The sequence below is a fragment of the Bos javanicus genome, chromosome 5 (assembly GCF_032452875.1).
Source record: "Bos javanicus breed banteng chromosome 5, ARS-OSU_banteng_1.0, whole genome shotgun sequence".
NCBI lineage: Eukaryota > Metazoa > Chordata > Mammalia > Artiodactyla > Bovidae > Bos > Bos javanicus.
Genome location: NC_083872.1, coordinates 113,285,797 through 113,312,695, shown reverse-complemented (window position 1 = coordinate 113,312,695; position 26,899 = coordinate 113,285,797). Strand labels below are relative to the sequence as shown.

At 47.1% G+C, this 26,899-nt stretch overlaps 1 protein-coding gene across 1 annotated transcript in view; it reads right to left on the bottom strand.

Annotated features, from left to right (window-relative positions):
* SREBF2 (sterol regulatory element binding transcription factor 2) overlaps positions 1 to 26,899 on the bottom strand; it is a 58,010-nt gene that overhangs the window by 26,447 nt on the left and 4,664 nt on the right. Inside the window, exons 2-7 of the mRNA XM_061418675.1 lie at positions 6,856 to 7,308; positions 5,663 to 5,844; positions 4,476 to 4,622; positions 2,853 to 3,074; positions 1,750 to 1,864; positions 1,387 to 1,568 (exon numbers count right to left, since the gene is read on the bottom strand). Of these exons, the coding sequence (XP_061274659.1) occupies positions 1,387 to 1,568; positions 1,750 to 1,864; positions 2,853 to 3,074; positions 4,476 to 4,622; positions 5,663 to 5,844; positions 6,856 to 7,308 (1,301 nt within the window). The remainder of the gene's footprint in view (positions 1 to 1,386; positions 1,569 to 1,749; positions 1,865 to 2,852; positions 3,075 to 4,475; positions 4,623 to 5,662; positions 5,845 to 6,855; positions 7,309 to 26,899) is intronic.

Genomic DNA, 26,899 nt, shown 5'->3' with positions numbered 1-26,899 from the left:
AGTATCATGCCATCTGCAAACAGTGACAGTTTTACTTCTTCCTTTTCAATTTGGATTCCTTTTAACTTCTTTTTTAGGATTTCCAATTCTATGTTGAATAAAGTGGCAAGAGTGGGCATCTTTGTCTTTTTTTTGCCGGGTGGGGGGCCATGCAGTACAGCTTATGGTATCTTAGTTCATCGACCAGGGATCAAACCTGGGCCACTGGCAGTGAAAGCGTCAAGTCCTAGCCACTGGACCACCAGGGAATTCCTCTGGGCATTCCTGTCTTCCACCTGATCTTAGAAAAAATACTTCCAGTTCTTTCCTCTGTATCATGATTATTGTGAGTGACGTAAGTGTACATATTTATTAAAACACTTATTGTACAATACAGTAAAATAAGTGTATTTTATCATATTTAAATTATACCTCCAAGTTGATTAAACACCATACTTTAGTATGAACCTATTTTCAGAAGCTTACCTATTCTAAACCCATAACATTGTTTTCTCCCCATTTTACAGAAGAACTGGAGGCAGAGGTTCTGCCGGCCTGGGGAACCAGACTGGAGTCGGCTCTCCCCTGACTCCTGGTGTGTACATACATGTCATTCCTTTTCAACATTTTTAAGCCACTTGAAAATTTCTTCTGATGATTCAGACACTTATCCAATTCAAGGTATATGTCATATGGACTTGTGTTTCCAAACAGAATCACACTTATAAAATATTTCAAAAATAGAGCTTCCTTAATAAAATTAAGCAGATGCTACAATAAATAGTCTGATCAACAACTTATGGTAGAAGGAAACTTGTGCTTTTGAAGCCAGAAACTGCCAGTGTCAAAATACAGCACAAACCCCAGTGGTCTCCACACGGTCCTAGGAAAATCATTAGTCTTGAGTCCCTTCTAACTCCATTAAACAATTGCCATGGGCTTTCTTCCACAATTAAAGGCCCTTGGTAGGAATGTTATCTGTTAAGACTGCAAATTGTAAACATTTCCCGAAGAGGACCCAGAGGCAGCTTCATCCTAACCCAACTGAATAACCTCACAAAGCAGTCTTGCCAGGCTCATTATAGGCGAGGAAAGCAATGAGGAGCCTCCAGCAATTCCTAGCTCTGCCTGACAGCTGCTGTGTGTCCCCGTTCTGGATTTGGCCCTTATTTCTCTCTGATGGGCCCTTTCAGCAAAGACCAATAAAACCAGGGGCTATCTCCCCACATAGAGTCAGTCTTCTTTTTCTTTAGTTTTCAGTATGTGCCTGATTTCACAGAATTCTTGCTCCTCTCCAGCTTGAGGCCTCTGAACACCTGGCCTGGACCTCTGTCTGCAATCTCCTCACTATTAACTTATGGAAGATGGGAGAGATTCCCAGGGTTAGGGATTTCAAAAGCTCATTACCTTTGCATCATCCAATAGAGGGCTTCCTGGCTCTGAGTCGATGGAGTAGGGGGAGAAGCCGGCCTGGGACCCTGAGTCGGAGGCCGGAGGCGACATCAGAAGGACATTCTGATTAAAGTCATCGATCTTCAAGTCCACGTCATTGTCCACCAGGCTGCCCAGGTCGATGCCCTTCAGGAGTTCTGTAAAGAAAACCCTCCCTGGCAAACGGTCGGTTTTATAACACTCGGCCTGCGCCAGGGCAGGGCTAGGAGGGACGCACAGCCCCTGCTGCGGCTTCGCCCGTGGTGGCGTCTCACACACGTGCCCATGGGCCCGCCCCAGTGCCCAGCATAGGACCCCTCCTATAACGAGCACACTCACTGCTCTTCTGATTGGCCAGCTTCAGCACCATGTTCTCCTGGCGCAGTTTATGATTGACCTGCTGCAAGTATTTGATGTAGTCGATGGCCTTCCTCAGAACGCCAGACTTGTGCATCTGGGAAGGAAGACGGGTGAGAAACACAGCGGCATCAGACCAGCCTGCACAGTGAGGGCAGCTGAGGCCCAGAGCTCAGGTTCTGGAGCGGGACGTCCTTGTGGGGTTCAGATCCTGAGTCTTCCACTAACTAGCTGTGTAACCCAGGACAAGTTACTCAGCATCTCTGAACCTCACTTTTCCTCCTCTGTGAAATAGGGATAATGACAATATATGAGTCATAGGCTTGCCATGAGGATTAAAAGAGATAATATATGCAAAGAGCTTAGCCTCTGGCCTGGCACATAGTAGCACTAAATATGAGCTGTTATTCCTACTTCTTATAATAATCCTAGCACCAAAACAAACTTTAAGGAAAATAAGCAACAAAAAACCAGAGCACTGTTGGTTGGTTATCTTAAATAAAGGTGTATCAGTACCTTTCAGATTTGAGGGCTACCAAGAAAATTGTATTTTCTTTGAAAATAGAGGTAAAGATAAACAGATAATGGATTTAAAAATCTACATGCCAAAGCCAAAAGATACATTAATTGAAACACCAGAAATACATGAAAAATAAATTTCTTATTTGTTCTTGGTCAAAGACCCAATCTACATTTTATCTCCTCCCTAAAAGGTTAAAATATCGCTAGCCATCCCTGAATATGATTAAACATTTGCCAAAAATGCCATTGGCTGACTAAGAGGTGCACATGGTCCTGTACTTGGCCATCAGTGAGCAGCAGGAGCCTGGGAAACGGTGGTTGTGGGGGGCAGTGAGTGGCCACCACTGCAGAGCAGAATCAAAGGTCCAGGCAAACTACTGCCTGACAACTTCCAACAGCTAATACTTTACAGAATTTCAAAACACCAAGATGCTTTAATAAGAAGCACCTTTAACTATTCCTGCATTCACTCACTTGGGCCTGGGTCTTCCCTAAATTCCCAGAGCAAAGACAGACAGAGGGGAGATGACGAGGCATGAGACAAAATTCTGCTTGGCACCCACCTTGGCATCAGTCCCCATGACCAGGTCCTTCAACTCAATGATTTTGTCGTTGATGGAGGAGCGATACCGCTTCTCAATGATGTTGTGTGTCGTCCGCCTTTCTCCTTCCTTGGGAGGCTCAAGCTGCTTGACTCCCCCGGGGACCTGCTTAATGGGCACCTTCTCTTGTCCCATCATCACAGGCATCGTGGTCAGAATGGTCCCATTGCTGCCCACCAGGGTCTAGAACAGACACAAGGGCAGAATGATGGCCTGGTTAGCATGAGGAAAGCAACCTCAGGACATGAACCCACTGGCCCTGGCCACGTAGCATCACCTGAAAATGCTTTGTGTGGTCTGACGCCTTGCTTGGGATAATCAAGTCTGGAAGCCCTGGGAGCCATGGTATCTTGGGCACTGTGCCCTTTCAGACTCACTGCTGGTTAGTCTGTGCCACAACAGCATTAGTGTGGATCAATGCCAACCTTTGGTGTAAGGATGCCAGAAAATGTCTAGTTTCTGCTTTGCTGTCAACCCGTCAGCCGCCTCTGAGCTCGTGTACAATGCCGCACCAACCACAAAACTCCCTCCTGTGTGTGACGCACGTTTTCCTCCCGTGTGATGGAGAACGAACTTATTGGATTTCCTTATACAATTTGACCATCAAAAACCTCAAAGGCAGAAGTGACAATCAGAGCCATTTTATTAAATAAACACACCAACTATGGAGGCATCCTCCTGTTTTCCCCTCAGATCTGCTTTTCCTTCTCTTTGTTTCTATTTTCACTGATTTTAGTTTTATTTTCTTCAACAAATGGCCTCAATATCCAAATGACCAATGAGCAGATAAAACGCTTCTCAAATGCATGAGTCATCAAGAAATAATTCACACAGTCAAAAGTACACATTTCAACTGTACAACTTAATGGAATTGTGATGTACGTAATACAGTGTGTGTAACCAACGTAACCCTGATGAAGACAGAGACCCTTTCTATTTCCCGAGAAAGTTCCAACACGCCCCTTCCCCATCTTCGTAATCACTGCTCTGACTTCAATCACTGTCTTCTTAAACTTCATACACTGGAAACATCAGCATGAATTCTTTGTGATCAGCAACTTTTGCTCAGCATACTATTTCTGAAGGCCAGCCATGTAGCTGTATGTATCAATAGTTCTTTTTGGATGGATAGCTGGGTTGATTCTGGTTTTTGGCTTTTATGAATAATGCTTACTTTTGACTTCTGATTACTTTTTTCTGTCAGACTCTCCGGCCACAAGATGTGGACAGTGACCAAGACCCTACACCTTAAGTAAGGGACCTTGCACGACCCACCTTGAAGCCCTTCCCTGCCTAGGGTTCTTCAGAAGCTAAACCCCCATCCGCAGGACCTAAGAGGCGGATGGTCCTGTGTGGACCTGCAGCTCCTCTGCGGTCCCTCCCTTGCTCCTCATAAACCCTAGGACTCCCACATAACACTAGGTGCTGGTACTTCTCAAGGAGAAAAAAAAAAAACTAAAAAGGGACGATTTTGCAATTTGACTGACACATTTCATAGAGTTTCTGCATCTATTCAGGGTCTGGAGGCTTTGTTAACATCTCTGAGGCCTAATACGCCCAAGAAAGAGGGGGCACAGCTCTTACCGGAACTTGCAGGGCGGCTGTCTGGATGGGGGTGGTGAGGGCAGTGAGGGCGGGGTTCTGGACCGCGGCCATCACGGGGCTGCCATCTGTCTTCAGTGTGGTCAGGACAAGGGAGTCTGTCTTGATGATCTGAGGCTGTACCAGGACCTGCATGGAAAAGGAAGAAAAGGAAAAGGAAGCTAGCACTGTATTTCTTTTTTCCCTCTTTTGGCTGCACCATCCAGCATATGAGACCTTAAGTTCTCAGACCAGGGATGGAACCCATACCCCTTGCAGTGGACGTGTAAAGTCCTAACCATTGGACCACCAAGGAAGTCCTGGCAGTGCTATTTTTCTGTTTTGTGTTACTTCTTGCTGCAAAGACCCTCCAGAAAAGAATGATAAAATTTTCATAAAACTGAGAATGTAGCTTGACTACTGGGTTGAGGGGGAGAAACAGCACAGCTAAAGAGGGTCTGGGGCTTCGCTTCTGGAGTGGCTCAGTGGTAAAGGATCTGCTTGCCAAGCAGAAGATGTGGCTAGATCGTTGGGTCAGGAAGATCCCCCTGAGAAAGAAATGGCAACCCATTCCAGTATTCTTGCCTGGGAAATCCCATGGACAGAGGAGGCTGGCAGGCCACGGTCCATGGGGTCGCAAGAATCGGCTACAACTCAGCGACTAACCAACAAAAACAAAGAGGGTCTTGGGATGGAAGATTGAAAGGCTTCAATGTGAGCAGTGCCAGGAGCCTAGCTAGTGCGGAGAAGCCGTGGCGCAGAGGGACTGTGGAGGGGAGAGAGATCTGATTATGGACAAACTGCAGAATGCCAGGTATATGGCTGAGAAGCAAATATGGTAAACCTGGATTTTTTAAGATAAATTATTTCATTAGTTAGAAATATAGTCCACTGTGATGCACGTCTTAAAGACATTTTAGCACATCTGTTTTCAGTTTTATACCCATTACAAGTGCAAATAAGTTAATACACCAGCATTTACTGAGTTTATATGAGTGCCAGTGTCCACCTACAGACGTCATCTCTACTGGGTCTCACTGGTGCTTCGTGAGGTCCAGTGGCCCCAACCTGCCCCCACCCGCGGCTCCCTCACACCCTGCTGGCCTGCTTGGTATGTAGACCCCATCCTCCATCACAGACTGGCCAAGAGCCCCTACCAAGGCCTCCTGGAACTCCCGCCAGCCACCTACCGGGACCTGCTGCACCTGGGGTGCGGCCACCGTCTGCACCGTGGCCGGGGCCAGGGTCTGCAGCGTGCCACTGGCCGTCTGCGTCAGCACCCGCGGGGCCTGCACAGTCTGCACCTGCTGCTGGATGGCGACCGGCTGCACCTGGGAGGAGGTCACGAGGCTCTGGACCTGAGGCTGAAGGACTTGGGAGGAGAGGAGGAGAAAGTCACACGGGCGAGGAGCGCATCTTGTCACAGGAGCTGCGTTGTAACCGAGTGCCTCGGAAGGACCCCAGCTCCCTGCCTGCTTCTGGAGAGGATGTGGAGAGCCGTCCACAAGGTGGTCAAGTGGACAAGAAGATCCTGTGAGGGCTGCCTCAATTTCCGAGTGAACGAGTAGAAGCTATTTCATTACTCAAGGTGCTGGAGTGGAGGTGAGGGGAGCTAAACAGCAAATGGCTGCCCCCAGTGAGGGAATTAACAAATGTTAGAACCAACTCCTGGGGCTTCATTGGCTCCCAGGAAACGAATGGAAAGTGTACTTGGGATGACTGTTTTGGCTTTTTGCTCTGTCACCTTTCCCCAGCCCCGAAACCCCTGAAGCCCACTGAAGAGCTGGCAGATCCTATGAAACAAATTAGTACAGCAGGACTAATCACACCCTGGGCTCTCCACAGGGTCAGAGAGAAATCCCACCCACGAAAAGGGGCTGGGACACTACACAGCACAGAGAGTTGCTGGTTCACTATGCACACAGCCGAGGCCTCACTCCGGGGCCTGCCACTTCAGGAGACAGGGTGCCCATGTCAAAGGTGCGCTCCTCTTGGTGGTGGACGCTCAGATGTTGGCTGGATGCCAGGTTCTCAACCTATAGGAGCTGCAATCCTCCTGGGGCCTGGGTTAAGACCCATTTCATGCAAGCCTCCACCTCTAGTTCTCAGGATAGCCCTGAGCCTACAGTGCCTATTGAGAGTCTGTGACCACGAATCCTTGAAGCAGGCCCAACAGACATTAAGGTATCTGAAGAGCGGGAACCTGATCCTGCACCACCAGGCTCAGTTAACCAAAACCTCATTCAGAACAGGCCAGGTCACTAAGATTCTGTCATCCCCAGGGAAGACAGAACTCTTCTCCATCTGCCTCCACAGTGTCTGCAGACTGGCCTGAAAACTTTTGAACCCACTAAAGGCTATGGCATTTGAGTTCTCGAGTCACCTTGAAAGCTGGTAGCTGCATTCTGGTAGATGACGGGCTGCTGGATGATCCTCGTCTGCGGAGCGGTGCTGAAGGTCGGGGTGATCATGACGGTCTGCTGCGGCAGCGGGGCGGGGGGTGGGGGCTGCGGCTGGGGGCGGGGCTGCAGGACCGGGGCCGCCCTTGGCGGGGTGGGACCCGAGGCGGCGGGCGCCTTGACCTGGAGGGTCGCAGCCTGCGAGGAGGTGGCCGAGGGGGAGAAGGCCGGCAGCGGGACCTGGCTGAAGGGCCGCTGCCCGGAGGGGTCCCCGCTCCCGGCTCCGGCTCCGCCACCATTGCTGCTGCCGCCGCCGCCGCCGCCGCCACCGCTGCCACTGCCACTGCCACTGCCACCGCCCGGGAAGGAGCCGCAGAGCGGCTCTGAGAACAAGTCAGGGAACTCGCCCACTTGATTGCTGACGAACTGCAGCATCTCTGTGAACACATGGAAAGGGGGAATTTTACTGCCGTCCAAAACGTCGTTTAGTGGGTAAATGTGAGATACAACATCTTGGTTGTACTTGTTCGTGGTGTAGCTTTGGATCTAAAAAAAGGAAATAAACGTGAAAAGTATTTAGCATCATAAACAAACAAAATGTTGATTAACTTTTAAATTTGCTTAAGAACCTGAGGCACAAGAACTTGGGCAATCTCTGGGAGATGGGGAGGAACAGGGAGGCCTGGTGTGCTGCAGTCCGCGGGGTCACGAAAACGGGGACATGACTTAGCAGCTGAACAACTAAGGCGTGAGAAAATCCAACAGCTTTCCCAAGACCAGGGCAGAGACGGGTGACCTCTCTCACGCGTGGGGGCTCAATGGGGACAACATGGCCGACCATGGGTGAGCGGGACAGGACTTCACGTGGCTCCTGTTCTCCCTCCGCACCATCTCCAGGCTTGCCCTGCCTGCTTTCCTCATTGTCTGCATCAGGTCTAACAGGAGCCGCCTCTGTGCTGGGTGAGTGCTGCCTTTGGAGGGGGCTGCTGGCCCCATATTACAGTTGGGGGAGTCGCCGCCTTAAGTCTTTGGGGCTCAGCAGCCTTGCACTGTGAGGCCACCTCCAGTCCTGGCCAGCACTGCTCCCCATGGCAAAGCAGGAGTCCGCCAGACCTGACTCTCCTCACCACAGGCAGGCTCTGGGCCTTCCCTCCATCCTGGGCAATGGAGCCTGAAAGGATGATGAAGGTGATGGCCCCAAAAGAAAGATCTTACGCAAGGTTGAGAACAGGGCAATCACCAAGCCAAGGTCACACAGCGCATCAGGGCACAGCAAAGATTAGTACCAGTTCTTGGCCTCCCACCTTCGAGTTCTTCCACTGCACCGTCAGAAGGTCAGGGCAGAACAACCCGGGCCCTGGACTCCCCTAGCTGTGCCCCTTTCCTTTGTGCAAGGAGCCTGTGGGGCCAAGGGCATGTGTCCACTGGAGACTGTGCCCCTCTTCTAGACTGTGCTCTTAAGTAGCCGGGACCCTAAATTCCCAGCCCTGAGGGCCGCAAGCCTGCTTCCAGGGCCTCTTCTCCTGGTTCGTCCTCCCAAAGGTTTACCCAAACCAAACTTAATCCACGACCAACAGCTCATCTCTCATGACTCCTTCCCTCCCCACAGGGCTGCTTCCCACTGGGACTCTGGGGCCTCAGCTGTGTCCAAGGTATTTTCAGATCTACAATCCTCTACCCAGTTCACATCCTCTCCCTTTTCCTTTCCAATATATTCCCAAGAAGCTACTGCTTGTTCCTAAACTGTGGCACCCTCCTCTCAAACCCTCAAGGTGGCAGGATGCTCTGATCTGGTCACACAAAGAAGAAAGAAAAACAAAGGCCCCTAAGCACTATCTCTAATCATTCTCCAAACCTCCACCCCAAGTCCTTCCCAGGTCTCTAACTGGGTGTGTGTGAGCGTGCTCATCATGCGTGTGTGAATCTGGGCTATGAAGAGTCTTACGTTAGGCAAGTAGAAAGCTACCCAGGGGTTTCTAGAGTGACCTAGCAGTTCAGCACATTTTTGTGTTCAGTCAGTTCAACCTGCTGGAAAAACAGCACCTCACAAGATTAAATGACTACACAGTGGCATTATTTACCAACACCTCGACACTCAGCTCCGTCCCGACTCAGCCCGTCACCTGTGGGAGGGAGGAGTGGGCAGAATGCCACAGATAACTGTAACTTGCACCAACGAATTCCAATTTGTCATATGTGATTATTGAGCAATATCCTCAAATTAGCACAAAATTCAAACAAAACAATTCAGTGCTGACACGTTCCAAGCACAATTTCTTAAAATGCTTTAAGACAGTGATTAAGAGAAACCTAATAATTTGTTGAGCCTTCCCGTAAGATCTCCCCACTGGGGAATCAACACAGAGGGCTACTTTGTGAGCCGTAAGACTCTTACTCCCCCACTAACTGCCCTAATCCATGGAAAGGGAAGGAGGGCAAAAGAGGCGGGAGGGCAGACGGGCACAGGCTTTGGCACCAAGTGGATCTCGAATCTAATCCGCTGTGTGAACATGGGCAAGTCACTTCTTTCCACATCCCTGTTTCCTCACAAGAGGCTGCCTCAAGAAGACTTGGTTTCTTTGTGGTGAGGACTAATAAGATAATGTATGCAAAGTGCTTGGTGAGAGGCTGACCCTTACAAAGATCCCTGTCAGTGGGGCCTCTGAAGCCCTAGTCCACGGGTGCTTGGCTCCACTTCCCTGTCGAATGCTCTCCAGAAAGTTTTGTGGGGGGACACTTGGGCTGGCTGGGGAAAAGTCACGTGCAGAGGCCACACAGCTTAGCTTACAAAGCAGGGTGTGTTGGCAGATGGAATGTGACTGCTTAAAAAAAAAAAAAAAAAAAAAATCCTTTTCAACCCACACATGATGAGCTCCAGCAGAGCTATCTCCAGCCAGGCAGACAGGCACTGGGCTGAGGGGCACAGAGGGGCTGTTGAGATTGAGCACTTGAAGGAAGAAGTAAGGAAGAGGCTCTGGGAGCCACTGCTGCAGCAGGCCCGCTGGGCCTTTCTGGACCCAGCTGGCTGCAGTGACAGAGGGGAGGCCGTGCAGGCGCAGATCTGCTCTGTACCTCAGGGTACTCCCTGGGAGCGCCCCGCATCTCCTGGTGCTTCCCTGTTCCCATCACTCGTGTGCCATGGTCACGCAGGCTCCCGTGTCCGCAAAGAGCCATGAAACCTGGAAAAGGGAGGCCTAAGAGAAGGCAGTTTGTTGTTTTCTGTTTAAATAATTCTCTTTCTTTTTGGCTGTGCTGGGTCTTCTTTGCTGTGTGGGCTTTTCTCTAGTGGCGGTGCATGGGCTTCTCACAGCAGTGGCTTCTCTTATTGCGGAGCACAGGCTCAATAGCTGTGGCTCACGGGCTTAGTGGGATCTTCCCAGGCCAGGGATCAAATCCGTGTCTCCTGCACTGGCAGGTGGATTCTTTCCCACCGAGCCACTGGGAAGTCTGGGTATTTTTATGGAGCTTTGAAAAAGCAGTTGGGCGAGACATGGAGGACCAGACACGGGCCTCCTTGGAGCTGGGCCACTGCCTGAGGCCTGCAAAGCCCAGCTCACTGGGTGGGGTGGAGGGGCGCTCCTGTCAGTCACCTTCCCCACCAAGCTACCCTCCTGTGTTTAGCTGCTTCATAAACTAAGATTCAAGTTGCCTGATAAAGTAAGCTGGGCCCTAAGAAACTACATGTGGGTTCTGATCACGTAACCAAAATTAGAGGCTTCGGCTGTCACCTGTGCATGACAGTCCCAGGTTTCATCCAAAGAGATCCCAAGTTCACGTGTACCTTACAGGGCCTGGGACCCGGAGGTAACATAAGCCACTGTGTCTGGCTCGGTCCAGTGGCATCTACCTGAGAATGAAAGTGAGAGTGAAGTCGCTCAGTTGTGTCTGACTCTCTGCGACCCCATGGACTGTAGCCCACCCAGGCTCCTCCCTCCATGGGATTCTCCAGGCAAGAGTACTGGAGTGGGTTGCCATTTCCTTCTCCAGGGGATCTTCCCGACCCAGGGATCGAACCCGGGTCTCCCGCATTCCAGGCAGACGCTTTATCTGAGCCACCAGGGAAGCCCTGAGAATGAGGTAACCTGAAATCCAATCAGATTAATTTCAGTCAGAAATAAAGAATCTGAAGCTCCAAACGGGGTAATGTCGTTTCCATTACTGCAGCTGGTCAAAAATCCTTTCTGTGGGTGTTTGTTACTGAGCCCTGTTAGGTGCTAGAACTGTTTTACAAAGGTCATTTATTCTTATATTTTGTATTTATTATGGATCTTGGGTTAGACAATGTTTTCTTGTTAAAGATTTTTTTTTTAGATGTGGACAATTTTTAAAGTCTTTATTGAATTTGTTACAATGTTGCTTCTGCTTTATATTTTGGTTTTTTGGCATGAGGCATGTGGGATAGCTCTCTGACCAGGAGTCCAACCTGCACCCCCTGCACGGGAAGGTGAAGTCTTAACCTCTGGGCTGCCAGGGAAGTCCCTAGACAATGTTTTAAAATAATTTTCTTTTTTAAACCATAAAAGTAAAATATTCACTACAGAAAAATTTAGAAAAAAATTAAAAAAAAAAAAAAGTCATCCAGCAATTCCATCACCCAGAGACATCTACCGTCAATGTTTTGATGGGTATCTTTCCACACTTCTTCCCATTCAAGGTTTGCTTGCAAACACAAGCATGCACACATATGGGATGGTTTTACAAAAATGGGATCACACTGGGGAGATGCTATTTTGTCCCTGTTTCTTTCGCTTAATAAAACACGAAGAGTATGTAGTATCAACCACTACGGACAGAGTGTCAACCTTTCTGAGTCCTGCATTCACACTGCCTTGTGGTGTGCTCTTCTGCATCGTATTACAGTGCATTAAGGGACCAGGATTCAACCACCTGGTTAATCACCTGGTGATGATGAATGAATGCGTTCATCTTTTTGGTATAATGAACAACTCTTACAAAAATCTTGAACAAGGATCTTTTCCCACTTATCTGATTATTTATTTCCTTAGGATAAAGTTCTAGAAATTAGATGGCTGGGTCAACAGACATGTATTCTATATATACTTCAGAAAGGTTATAACAATCTATATTCCTGCCAGTGTTTTCCCACATTTATTTCTGTCCATTTGATAGTGGGAAAAAAACAGCTAATTGTTCTGACTGAATGAATAAGTATTGCTGCTGCTGCTAAGTCGCTTCAGTCGTGTCTGACTCTGTGCGACCCCATAGACGGCAGCCCACCAGGCTCTCCCGTCCCTGGGATTCTCCAGGCAAGAACACTGGAGTGGGTTGCCATTTCCTTCGCCAATGCATGAAAGTGAAAAGTGAAAGTGAAATCGATCAGTCATGTCCGACTCTTCGAGACCCCATGGACTGCGGCCTATCAGGCTCCTCCATCCGTGGGATTTTCCAGGCAAGGGTGCTGGAGTGGGGTGCCACTGAGGTTAAATGTCATTCTCCTCATTTCACTGGCCATTTGTATCCCTTCTTTGCAAACTGCCTGCTCTTGACCTTTGTTCATTTTTCTACTGGGCTATTTGTCTCTTTTTACTGATTTGAAAAACTTTCATATATTATGGATTTTGCTCTTCTTAAGCATTTGCCCCACTTTGCTGGCTTATTCGTTTTTGCTCAGGAAAGAGAATGGCACAGTCATGAGAGTCACCTTGTCCTAGCCCTGTAACCTGGGTAAGTTTACCTCTCTGAGTCACAGTCTTCTCACCTATGGAATGCGGCTAACAAGCGTGCTGAGCTTGTCACGCTGTTGGGTGATAGCTCACACAGAACCTACAGCACAGCGCCCGGCACTCAGTACTCACTAGTACATGTTATACGTAGCAGTTTCTGATTGTTTTGCTTTGACTTTATTTTTGGAAAATTCAGATTTTTTTCCGATGAACTGGATATATTAGGGAATAATTTGGGCATAAATTTTGTGTTTACTTATGCATTAAAGAAACACTAAAAAATGCATAAAACCACACCCAGCTGAAATAAGCCACACAGGAAAACAAAAAATGCACGTACCTCAAACATCTACCAGCTTCGTCAGGTCACTTGCATGTATTATGAGCTATAACCATCCACATTTGGGGTCAGAATTTCCACTGGACTTCAGATAGCCCTTCTTCTATCACTTCACAGTAACTCATGAGCTATTAACTTTCCAACACCCACTTCCACAAGCAAACCTCAGGTCTTTTTCAAGGTAGAGTGCTGTATTTCCAAGCCACTTAACATCTGTAAAACTGTTTTAGGGGTTGCTATCTTATTTATTTTTAGCACTTAAATTTGAATTTTTTTATTGGGCTATAGTTGATTAACAAAATGTTAGTTTCAGTTTTACAACACAGTGATTCAAGATCTTTATAAATTATATATACTCTATTTAAGGTTATTATAAAATATTGGCTATTGTTCCTGTGCCGTACAACAAATAAATATATCCTTGTAGTTCGTTTATTTTATACATGGTACTTTGTACCTATCTTTTTTTTTTCAGAAAGCCTATTTATTTTTTCTCTGTATTTTCTGGTCTCCTATGAAGTTTCTGAGTGTTGAGAACCTAACCCCACTTTCCCCATAAGCTCTGTGATTTTTACTGTGTAATTCTGCATAGTGCAGTACTTTTCAGTAACATGTACGCTGCATTACAGCAGAACAATTTTAATCCTGTGTAGTAAAATTACCTGGTTTCTGTTCCTCATCCCCAACATCATAAGGATACTGACCTAAACCTTCTTCACTTACTTTTGTTCATCTTTCACATTAGACCTGCCCAACAGACTTGAGAACACAGAAGCATGGTGTGTGATGTGTGTGGAATGAGAGAGACCATAACCAGTGGGGGAGAGGCAGGTAAACACAAAATCTAATCCCCAAAACATATCCCGCTTTCAAGTTGATGAACCTGTCTCCCCTCCTAGGATTTTTTTCCTAATTAAAGAATCTTAAAAAAAAAAAAAAAAGTCCAATGTAGATCCATATCAAACCTGAGGGTTAGTGGTAACGCGACTTTTCATTTGTCCACCATTTTGCTATTTGTGACCACCCCTGCTTTCTCAGGACCTGAAACATCCGTTATCCCCATTCAGGTCACCTGGAGGAGCAGTAAAGGAGCTGCGCTGTCAACCACTCCCCTCAACATGGAAGCCCTGAAATGCAAACAGGACCAGAAGGAACAGAGGGACAGCTACAACAGGCAAACTGCTGCCTTAAAAATCGATGCACTCTGGAGTAAGGAATGGCAATACTCCAGTATTCTTGCCTGGAAAATTCCATGGAAAGAGGAGCCTGGCAGGCTACAGTCCATGGGGTTGCAAAGAGTCAGACACGATTAAGAGACTGAGCACACATAGTTATCAGAGAATCTGATAACAGCAGGAGAAGGATGAGTGGGGTCTATCTTACAGGCGCAGCAATAAGGGCAGGGCATTTCTCTAAAAGCCTCCTGTATCCATGGTGTCTTATCAAATGTGCACTGGAAAGATAGCAGTTGCACAAGGTAAATCTGAAGATCTTCTGTTTTCTGGAGAATGCCAAAATTCCCCTGTGTTTCATAGATGTGTGGCAGTGACTTGAACATGTGATAAGGAAGCCTGAATGTGCTCTACGGCAGGGGCCAACAATTAGACCCTGAAAGACAATTCAGAAAGCAAGGCAGGTCCAGTTGCACCTCAACAAATACCGGTCCAGGAATCAGAAGAGACAAGTCACCCATGGCAAAACCCACTAATAATTCAAGAATAGAGTCTCTAAGGATTTGGGTCATATGCCACAGAACTCTTTCCTTGATGTAGCATTTAAGAAGACCCAAAGGGAGGTGGGAAAAAAAAAGAGACTGAATTGTGAAAAATTGAGAGTTTAAACTAGAATAATTGAGAGATGACAACTAGTGGAATGAGCCCCCTGCCCCACCCAAAGGAATATCAGGACTGTTAGAGAAATTTAATAAGGTTTGTTTTATTTGTACACTATTATTTTGTGTAAATGTATGATCTGACAACAAGTACCCTCCAAATCTAGTGACTTGGAGTCAATATTTCCATAGAAAATGTGACCACTTATGAAATTTCTTGAAAATAAGTACTCAAGAAATGAAATATCCTCAAGATATTCTTTGAAATTATATGCTACGGCAGCTCTACAGATAAAATTATTCTAGAGATTGCTCAACTAAAAAAAAAAAAAAAAAAAAATCGATCCACTCAAACACCGGGAGACACATTTATTTGCTAAGAAGCTCAGAGCACAGGGGTAGAATCATGCACTTCAGGGGAATCCTGGGTCACAGTCCTGGGGAGAGGGAGGCTGGAGGAGGTGCCGAATGACACAGGATGACAAGCGGGTAACTCAGGTATCCTATATTTTAAGTGAAGGATGAGTGAACTCTTTACTGGCAAAGAAACCACAGAGGAAAATTAGGTGGGGAGGTGGAGGTTCTCAAATGCTTGTGTTTCATAACACACACAAATGTGTCACACACTCCTCTGCACGTATCAAGTATTACATAATCAAATAATACATTGAAAAATTAAGAAAGAAAAGACAAAGGGAAACCAAGTCGTTCTCGGACGGCCTCTGGTCTGCCCTGGCTCTCTCGCCACCTGCCCAGGCTGGGCATCAGGGGCAGCCCCAGAGGACCCAGCTCAGCTGACCGGTGCCGTTGTCTCTGGGCCAACAGAACCTGAGCCAGCTCTTGAGTTCCAATTGAAAGACAGTGACCTGCGGCTCTACCTTCAGTTGCTCTTTTCTTCTTCTTTCCTCTGCGGTGAGTTCGCTATGAATTCCTGGCAGGTCACCTTCCACAGTATCACAGGGTTATCTCTTCCCTCCCTCTTGCCTTGATTTCAACCGCAGCTTCCACCTGGTGACAATCATCTTGAGTACCTTGTTGGGCCAACAATCTTTCAAAGCAAATCAAACTTCTCAAACAGGAGTTTCATAGCTTCCCACCAATGGCTCCCTCCGACTTCAAGGGATTTCATTTCCACTCACTTTAGCTCATCATCCACCCACTCCCTTCCTTGTCAGCACAAGCCTTTGGTGGGGAGGAGGGGCTCTTTCTCTGAATGCGATCACCTGCCTCACCCTTTCTGCTTGTTACAGCCTTCTTCCTTTTAATTGCACAATTCCATTTCAAAACGACCTACAATTTCTTTCACCAAGGACACTTTTCTACCTCAGGTCTAGCCATCTTTTAACTCCTGAACCCAACTGTGATTTGTTTAAAAAAAAAAAAAAAAAAATTGTCCAAAACTTGAAAATAAGCGGGAGCCGGGGGCCGGGGGCCGGGGGCCGGGGGGGGAAGTACAGCGTCTCTAAAAGTCCTACCTGTCTATCTAAAGGTCATCTGACGCGCTCCGGAAACACAGAGTGGTCTGACTTCCTCTTTACTATTCATCAGGTACACATTCTGTAACATGAGATGTTCATGTAGAAAATAAACAAGTAGCAAATGACTTGTCTGGTGAAAAAGATAACCTTGAAAGCTTTGTCTTTATTGCCCTGCAGGACATTAGCCGGTTATATATCTGAATTTGCAATCTTACTTCTTTCCTACTATGTGAGTATCAGTTTCTTGCATTCTCCTTGAATCCACCTTTGTCATCCTGCTGTTTTCCTCAGTAATCTTCATAAATCTTCACTACATACTAATGATATACTGGTATAAGAGTATGCTTCAAACATTAAAAAGTTTCTTTTGTCATATTACATCCAGTAAGACCTATTTTTTAATACTTTCCTTAGATCTTGTGCTCCACAAGCACCTAGACAAAACCTTCCACTCCCTGGGCCTCTCTAGGCACTCAGCGCTCTGGTACTTAAACGACTTGGTATCAACTCACTGAGATGCCCTCACATGCAACCTTCATGCACTCTATAAATTATAAACAGCAAACACGCTTTCTGAACCAAAAGTGGAAGGGACACCGCCTCACGATGGGACAAGATATTTTTGAAATTTGGGTTACCCAGGAAAATCTGGACAAATTTCTGTAATTTCCACCAAGCTTCCACTTTTGGTGAAGTAGGTATATAAATGCAAGATTTTAAATGTGTTGAACACCCACTGTGTGCTGGCACAGAAAAAACACCCCTCGACCTCAAGGAGTTAGTGAGAGTGACAGATCTGGTGGCGACAGTCACAGCAGGTGAGGACAACACAGGGGATGTGATAAAATCACTGACTCCAGCTGGTCGAGCAGCTTCCTCAAGAAGCTGGAATGAAGGCTGACCAGGATGCCGGGGGAATTCTAGGCCCAGGGAATCTTGCAAGCCACGGCTTGGAGGCCTGGAGCTGCATGGTGGGCAGCGGGAGGGCACCAGGCTGGGCAGGTGGTCAGGACCAAATCCTGAAGGGGTCTGCAGCTCATGGTAATGAACTTGGTCTCTCTCCTTCTTAAAGAAGGAAAAGCTACAGCCAGCAATCCAGCAATGCTCTAGGAAGGGGAGCCCTGCACCTCAGCCCTGCTCACTCTGGTTTGTATAGGGGGCTACTGGCTTGCCCAGAGTCCCCAGACACCATATGCTCACTAAGAATCATTCTGAGCAAAGACTTAGGGCTGAGTTCTGACTTGAGAGAATATCAAAACAGCTAAAACAAAAGTTAGGGTAACTTCATCAACAGAGGAAGAGACTTCTGAAAATTGATTAAAGGGAAGTTTTTTTTTTTTTTTTTTTTTTTTTTAATTTTTGGCTGTGCCACACAGCATGAGGGCTTAGTTTCCTGACCAGGGATTGAAACTGTATGCCTTGCAGTGGAAATGTAGAGTCTTAACCACTGGAACCACCAGGGAAGTCCCCAAAGGAAAGTTCCAGTTATGTATGAAAACTGGGAAACAGGCCACCTATCTCTTAGGGGTTGTGTGAAGGGAGTGTGGCAAACAATCATATTAAAAAAGAAAAGCAGGATGTTGAAAAGTTAAACCAAGAATTGCCTGGAAGGCCAAAGAGAATGGGGATTCCCAAGTTTAAATTCAAACACAGCTTTCTGTGTGACAAATCAGAAGGCTGGTTGGAACTCTCATAATGTAATTGTCCTGCCTCTGGGAAATTAATTGATCTCTCCAAGACTCAGTTTCCCTACTTATAAATATAGGAACAATCCAAATTCCAATGGATATATATTAATATATAGGGATATGATCAGCACATACTAAAATGTCTTTTGACTTTTTCATAGTTTCTTTTTCAACCTAACATTTGAAAAAGGGTTATTTGTAGCTTAGCTTCCAATTTAACCTTTGAATAAAAGCCAGTAGTCACACTATTGATGTTTAAAAGCAACAACTCAGTGACAAAGCTAATAAACTTATTTTCTAACTAGAAATCATATTTACATTTTATTCAAATGCAGAGAAGGTGGTTATGACTGAAATTAAATTCACTTCCTATTGATTCCATGTGGACACATAATAATAGCTGTCACTAATACCTACGTACTACTTCACACAAACCCAGGTGCTAGTATTGCTATTCTACTTTACAGGTCATGAAGATGAGGTTCAGGGAAGTTAAACTATTTGCTCAAGCCCTTCATACAAGCTACAAGATCTGAATTTATATCCGTATTAAGGTCTGCATATCTCTTCCATGCACTCTATTTCCCCCCACAAAACAAACATTTCTTGGATTTTACAACCTGGGAGAAAGATGCAAGATGGACCTGGAGCGACAATAAAGTCTGGGGAATCTGGGTGTGGGTGGAGGGGGGGCACTTAATGTAACCCATCTCATGACCCCCAATACTAAGTTCAATGTTAATGAAAGAAGATCCATCTCAGGGTAACACACATGTAACTGACTCAAGGGGGAGTAGATGAGAGAGATTTTTGCCTGACTGTATTTTGCCAGCATACTTTCCTCCCAAAGTATTAAAACTTTCTCCAGATGAGACCTTCTGCCTTGACAAGATGCTCCTTTCCAGAACACCCCTCTTTCTTCAAATAAAGAACAAACCAATAAAGACACAACCCTTAAGACCTGCATTCAACATACATTAACTGAGCCTACAGTGTGCCAGACACAAAACTGAACACATCAAGAGGCACATGTTCTGGCGGAGAAACCCCGTGTGAACACCTGCCAGGGCCAGGTGCCGTGTGCTGGGATGATAAAGGCGCGTGACGCAAGAGGACCCTGTCGGAGTACATTTCCTAAAAAGCTTCTGTTGTTTTTACTGCAATTCATCCCATGCTTGTGTGTGAGCATTTAGAGACAAAGGTTAAATGTGATTTTCTCTTTTTACTAGAAAAGAACTTCATCAGCAGTGTCACCCAGTTGTGTCTGCTTTTAACGCCTTGCAAACTTCCACTTATCATGGCATATGATTCAAATCACCCTGGGAGGCAGCTTTAAGCACTCTTTCAAATGAGTTAATATATGCACAGCACTTAGAACAGTGTCTGGCACAGAGTGCTTGAAAGTGGTGATGGTGGTGGGGGTTGTTACACAGGAAGAAATAAGCCCAAGTCCAATGAGGGGTCTTAGGCAGGTAAGTTCACGAAGGCTCCATCCTGCTCCAGACGTCACTCCAACAAGCATGCTAGGGGGCCTTCCTCTCAGGAGCCCTCCACCCCTGGGACTGTCCCACCTCGCAGTGACTGTCCCCACCCATGGGAGAGCCTCACCCTGGGTCCCAGCTGGGAACCCAGGTCTTACCAAGACCACATTAGAGGCATCAGATCTGTTGACCACCCACATTTGATAGGCTGTCCATCTTGTTTCTTTATTCCTTTGAAATGCATGCTTTTAGAAACAGATCAAGAACAGATTTTGAGAACAACAATTAAGAGAAAACTCAAGCCAATGACTAGCAGTAATAATAAAAGCAGTATAGCAGTTGTTGACATTTCCTGAGCTCTTACCACATGTTAACAATTACGTTAAGCACTTGACATGGATTTCATCACTTAATTTCCATGACACTTTGAGGTAGATGCCTTCATCACCTCCACTTCACACACAAGGAATACTAGGCACAGAGAGGTTAAGTAACTTGTCCAGCGTCACTCAGTCAGCAGGTGACGGCGCTGGGACTGAAGAGTCAAGTTCTCAGCCACCACCCTGGACAGATGCTTTGCTTCTGTTACTGTGTGGATGTCACCAGACAGCCTCGTTCTCTAATGGGAACAAACATCCCCAGCTCAGGAAGGAAAAGGGTGTCATCCCGGGTGTCCTGCATCTCCTGACCCTTCATCTCCTCCCACCCTGCATCTCTCTGGTGTCTCTCTCACTCTCCTGCAACAAAGAGACTGAAAGTTGAACAACAGGCAGAGAGGAAGACGCTCAGGAACGCCCCTGCACAAGCCTGTTCCAGGGGCTGGCGCTGCATAGTGCCAGGTAACCGAGTGTCCACAAAGTCTGGCAAAAGCCACTCCTTCCACCTAACTGTCCTCCTGGGGGGCAAAGTTCCAAAGCTGGGGATCTCCACCTTTCCCAGTCCTTAAACCACTCAGTAAAGCAACTATACTCCAAGAAAAATTAATTTTAAAAAAGTCATTCAGGCAAAAGTGAAAGACCTCAGTGACTCACCAACCTACCCTTCCCCAAATCATTACCACACCCCCAAATCTCCCTCAGACTAAGGACAAAAATAATACTTCCAAAGCAGGTTACTAACCCCTGCTACAAATCACCACCCAGCATGTTCATACCCACTGTGCACTGCGGTGCTGGGAGCTCGGGGAACCTGCATATAGCACAGACTCCAAAGTGCCGGTTCCCTTCCCACCCAGCAACCTCATAGGAAAGAAACCCAACCAACCCCAGAAACTGTGACAAGGGTGAACAGACAGGTGCCTCACAGAGGAAGGGCTGTCAGAAGGCAGAGAAAGGGCTGACGCGTCCTGGCAGGCAGGGAAAGCAGAGCCTTGAAGAGTGAAGAGACGTTTGTGACTTAGAGAGAGGCATGGGTAGGTGCTGCAGACAAAGGGAATGGTATGAGCAAAAGCACAGCACCAAGAAATGTTCTGGAAGGAGCTTCCGCAGAGCACGTGGAACAGAGAGACAGAGCTGCCTGCACTTGAGCTGTGAAGGCCTCACGGAAGCTGCCTGGAGTGGCACAGAAAGCACCACGGACATCTGCCATTCCTGCTCTGTCTGCCGTCCTTCCAGCTGAACCTCCCATGCACCCTGATCTTCCTTCTGGAGAACCCATGCTGGGTGGTCTCAGCATTAAGGTTTCCTGCCAGGCGGCTCTGATGAATGCATGCTGCCACCAGGAACGTGACTCTAGGAAGCGGGGACAAGCAGAGGCCACCGAGGCAGCGGGTCCTAAACAGGCTGCTCTGGCCTCTTCTTAGCAGGACTCTGCTGCCAAGCTGCCCTTGGCTCTGGCTCGTGTTCCCGGTCTGGCTCTCCTGCTTTTCTGATCAGTCCACACACTATCCTGCCAATAAACTCCTTTTCTACTTGAGCTACTCAAAGCCAGCTTCTGTGGCTCATCACCAAGCCTGCCAACTGACAGCACAGCAGGAGAGGGACCTGATCAAAACTAAGTTTGAGGAAGGCCACAAAACACAGCTATCAAGAGGACACCTGCAAATCACCCGAGCACGGTGGTCAAGCCTTACAAAGCGGCTGTCCGCTCAGCCTGGGACACTACTATGCCTGCTCCCCTGGCCGGTGCCCCTCCTGGACTCTACCCCAGATCTTACCTTCCACACTGGAATCTTTGGGGGTGTACCCTGGTGGGCCTCTTAAGCACATTAAAGTTTGAGACCCTCGGTCCCACACAGTGTTCTGGCCACAAGGAATCACATATTCCCAAACATGTCAAATTATTCCCAACACCCTGCCTTTCCAAATTCTTTCTAAAATACTATTCACTCATCCTTCATAACTCAGCTCAAATGCCAGTCTCCGTGAAGATTTTCCTACTCCCCTTCCTTAGTGTTTCAAAAACTTGGGACTTTGTTCCTCTGTTCTGGCCTCTGTTGCATTTTGTTCTGTATTGTGACAGGCTGCTTAGATGTCAGCTCCCTGACAGTTCAGACTTTTTCATTCATCTCTAATACCTGAGTCTAACAATATGCTAGCTTGTGTGGGACCCAGCACAGAGCACAGATACATAGCACTGAGCCAGGAACGTAGTAGATACTCATGAGGAACTGGAATGAACAAATTTCTTAAATTAAATTTAAAAAATTTAAAACAACTTCTGATGAGAACAGGGGTCCCCAGACAGGCTTCCGGAGTCAGGGCATCTCCCACCTCATTCCCACAGGGTAGGGAAGAGTACGAGCTCACGTCAGAAGGCCCAAGTTCACTCCTAATGCCACTTCATCAGCACAGTAAACCTTGGGCAAATCATTTTATCTGTCTCTACGTCTTCATATGCAAAATGGGAATAAAATCAAGTACCTCCCAGCACTGTCAGGAAGACAAATGTATCAGAGGGATTTTTGTAACGTGTTAGGCCTCGCAGGGACGTTTACACTTAGGAAGAAGCAGTATTTCCATGAGTTGCTATGGGACGATGAGGGCCTGAGCCAAGAAGACTCCAGTTTAACAAGGCAGTTCCACATCTGGTTCAGCAGCCGGAATTTCATCACTGATCCAGTCTAGTCCCTGAACCCAGCAGACCAGTTCCACAGGACAGATGCAGAAGCCACATTATAAGGGACGTTTAGACATGTGTTCATTAGCAATTCCGAAGGCCTGAGAGATGCAGAAAGAGCTCTGTTTTCCAGCTTCCAAGCCGTTCAATGGTTGAGGATTAGTTTCTAAACAGGTTTCCCCAGAGAGCCTTCCTTTGAGGCCTCGCTCTGGGATCCTGCTATTCTTTAAAAAATTCCATCATGTCAATAAAGTTTAACCCGTGAGGCTTGTGGTCCAGAAATCGAACACTTGACCTTGTTCTGTAACTGCTCGTGTCCGCCCACCACACCTACAGAAGCCCTTTCAAAAGGAAAGAATAAACATTTCAAAACTGTATTCTAAAAAAAGGGCCCTTGGTCCTAAGAGTCCACTTGCAACTTGTAGCTCCTCGTTCACTCTCAGATAAGAATTGAAGAGAATGTTAGACTCCCTGCCCTCTTCCGTGCATGTGCTGTAGCTTCAGGCAAGTCTCAGAGCACCTGAGACGCAGACAGCCCCAGTCCCTGCTCTGCAGCAGGACAGAAGGCTTAGAGAAGTGCTGTGGGATCCAGGGAAGTCACTTGAAGCATCCAGCACAGGGCAGACCCTTCCTGATAAACACATGTGGACTGAAGGGAAACCTGCGCAGAGGAGGCTGGTCTCTCCAGCCCCAGCCCACCACCCGCCTTGTATTCACAACTCTGAAGCCCTCTACATCAGATGGGGGCTTGGCATGCAGGGGAGGAAAAGTACATGGGTTTTGGAGTTGGACTGAGGTCACCCTTTTACAACTTACTAGCTCTGATCTGGGCCTCAGTGTCTTCATCTGTAACATACCATGCAACTGGAGAAAGAATTAAAAGCAAAGACAGTGTAGGTAAAAGGCCACACACACCGAGTGAAGGCAGGGACCTTGCTCACCCTGCCAGGGCTATACCCAGAGCCCAGCACAACACAGGCCCTCTCAAAGGGTCCCGACTGCAGAGCTATCCAGACACTGTGCTGGGCACACAGTGGATGCTGCCTACAGTGTGATTTCAAAACCCGATGAAGGATGGAAAAGAAGCGGCGGCTGCAGAGAGAGTCAATAATTAATAAAGAATAAGACAGTCACATTTACCTAGAGAACCGATGCGCCTCAGGATAAATGACAGTACATCTGTAGGATCAAGAGGAAACGGTCCCATATTCATTATCAAAGATGGTGTACATCTTAGGAAGAATCACACGATGGGAAATAGCTATTGCATGTCTATTTCAGTCCTGCCCAACAAATAATCACAGAAAATCCACCCATCTAGCTCAGAAAAACAACCCCCATTGACTTTTAACAGTTCAAAGGAAAGTACTGTGAGAGGTGAGGCTATTCATAACCAAAGGGCATTTCCTAAAATATCTGCAGATTTTGGTGAAAAGTAGTCATAAGAGAATTAGAATGAAGAACACTATAGGAATACAGGGTCCCGAAGAACTTTTATGCAAGGATAGAGGATTCACAGACTTTTGGCAGAAGACAGGGCTGCCACCAAGACACTGAAGAAAAGGGAACTTAGACAGAAGAGAGCCCCGATGAAACAGCGTAAAACAAGAAGTCATTTATCAAGTCCCCCAAGGCAGAGGAGGGCTGAAAATAAGGAACTGCTGCACCTTTAGAGCAAGTCTAAACGTACGGAGAGCAAGCCAACCCGACGAAGGATCACTGCAAGAAACCAAGTGCAGCAGAGGAGTAAGAGAGTCGCAACCACTAGGGCTCTGGGCAAGCAAAGGGGACATCAGAAGCACAGGAAGGGACTGCTCAGGAAGCTGGTGGCTGCTCACTGACTGTCCAGTGGTCTCAAGTACAGGAAAGGCAAATGAGGAACCAGGAGGCCAGGACGAAGGAGCCTGTTATCTGTGCATTGTGGGTGGCTGGGTGGCATCAGCCCTAAACTGGCATAGAGACAGGCAGGATAAAGGGGCCAGAGTTTCAGACTCTAGCTGGAAGCTAAGGAGGACAGGCCCTCTCCTCCACTGTGGCGGGGGAGTAAACTGGTCCATCCATCGTGGAGAGCACTGGACAGGACCTATCGAAACCACAGAGGAGTCAGAAGAGAATGTTACTTCCTGCCCCTTCCTTTCGTATGCTTCTCTCTTTTGACTCTGGCAGCATCTGTGATGTAGCTCTCACCACCCCACCTGGAGCCAGCACCCACCTCTAGTCACTCATCCTGCACCTATACCTGCACACGGGCTTCTCAAGTGGCTCAGTGGTAAAGAGACTGCCTGCCAATGCAGGAGACACTGGGGATCCGGGTTTAATCCCTGGGTTGGGAAGATTCTCTGGGGAAGAACCAGTGACCCAATCCAGGATTCATGCCTGGAGAATCCCACCGACAGAGGATGGAGAACCATGCAGCAGTGAAGAAGACTGGGAAGATCTCTAACATCAACATCGGCAGAAAAACAAAACTTATAGCATGCGAGCTATTTGTGAAAAATCAAAAGGGGAGCAAAGTGAAAATCCATACATGCTATTTGCTTCTATCTGCCTTAAGTTTTGAAGGATGTAAAGGAAATGAAAAAATGAATAACCTGGGGGGTGTGGACCCTAAGTAGATGATGACAGGGCCGGGGGCAAGACTTTCCATAGCACCCCTTTCATATTTTTTATCTTGCTTCATGAATGTATCATTAAAAAAATATTTTCCAAGTGGTAAGTTCCAATCACCACAGTAATTTATCATATTGAAAAAGTTTTTTTTTAATGAAAGGGCTACAGCTGGCAGTGTGTAAGAGCTATCACCCAGCTCTTGACTTGAAGAGTCCTTGATGAGAAACACACACCAAACGAGCTAACTCCAAGTGATTTGCTCATCTGTGTTCAGGGCAACAATGCTTAGGCTAATGAAACTGCAAATGATGAAAATGTTCCACAGGGACCTGAACAGGCGTTTGCCGCCTCAGATGAATTACACTGGACACTGTGACAATTACACCTCAACTGTCTCCACCTACAGCAATCCATAAGTGAAAATGCTATAATGTTTCATGTGCACTTTAATATAAAGTTCATACACAAACCCAGCAGGAGAGACAATTTGATATTCAGGGGGCACTATTTGAATAAAGTCGCTTAAGAAGTTCCTTTTTAAATTATGTAATTGAGGAAAGAAAAGATCTATTCAATATAGAAGCAAAAATTTACTTAAAAAAAAAAAGCCAAGCCTGGGCTGAGTATGAGGATGACAGAAAAGACTGAGAGGCAGGCAGCGCTCAGAACACTGGGCCATAGGCCCGGGTGTGAGTGTGACAATGTTTGTCAAGGGCGAGACCAAACAGACCCAGGAAGGAGGAGAAACCCAGAGACTGGCTCGGAGGTGTGAGCAAGCCCAGAAGATGTATCCCAGGAAATGGAACTGGATGAGACCAGGAGCTAAAAACTCATAGAAAATAAACAAGCTAAGAGCAACAGCAGCTCTTTCAACCCAGACACTAGCACCAGTGATATATACTTCAGGGTCAAGACAAAGCTTACATCTTGAAAATGGGGTAGGAGGTAGATCGAGGCTCCACCTCACTGAGCAGTTTTTCCGAAGCATGACTCACTGGAGAGACATAGAGTCAGTTTCTACCCCTCTCCTCACCTCCTCCCCCACACCAGGCTGGCCACTCCAGCCTTCCCAGTGACGTGGACACACAGGCTAGGGGCCCACCCAACACCTTGAAGCTGAAGTGCCTTCCTCTCCTCGTTAGACACACCTTTACAGAGTGCTTCTTTAGTGCCAGGTAGTGTCCAGGGACTCTGCCCAAGACAGAACTGTCTGCTGGGAGAAGCCAGGAGAGGCCCAAGAGACAGTGCCACCCAAAGGCTCAGGAACCACAGGTTTCTCAGCAGACAGGAGGGCAGGCTAGGTGACCAGCAGGGGGACTGCATGCAGGCAGGTATCTGACTCTGTGAGCCCTTCAGAGCCCACCGAGCAGGCACAGACCGACCACGCAGTCACATTAGCGGACATCCTTGTGGAGTTCAGAGCACCAGGGATAAAGACAAGAGCCCACAAACTTCCAGGGAAAACAGGTCACACACAGAGGGTAGGAGTCAAAACAGTATCAGATGCCCAACTACTGAAAGCTAGCAAACAACAAGGCAATGCCTTCAAGCTGAAATTCTAAATTCACCCAAACTATCAAATCGGAGAGGTTAGAATAAAGATATTTTTAGAGAGGTAAGGTCCCCCCAAATTTACTTCTAATGTACTCTTTCTTAGTAAGCTACTGGAGGATGTGCTCCATCAAATCAAGGGAGAAAAACACACACACACACACAAAACAAGGGAATAAGGGCTTCAACATGTCCCTGACCCCAGGTGATAGTCAAGGGTAGTCCCCGTATAAACGAGGAACAATAGACCTAGAACAACCATCAGACACAGCAAAAAGAGGGGAAGTTTCAGAAGAGATATCAACAAG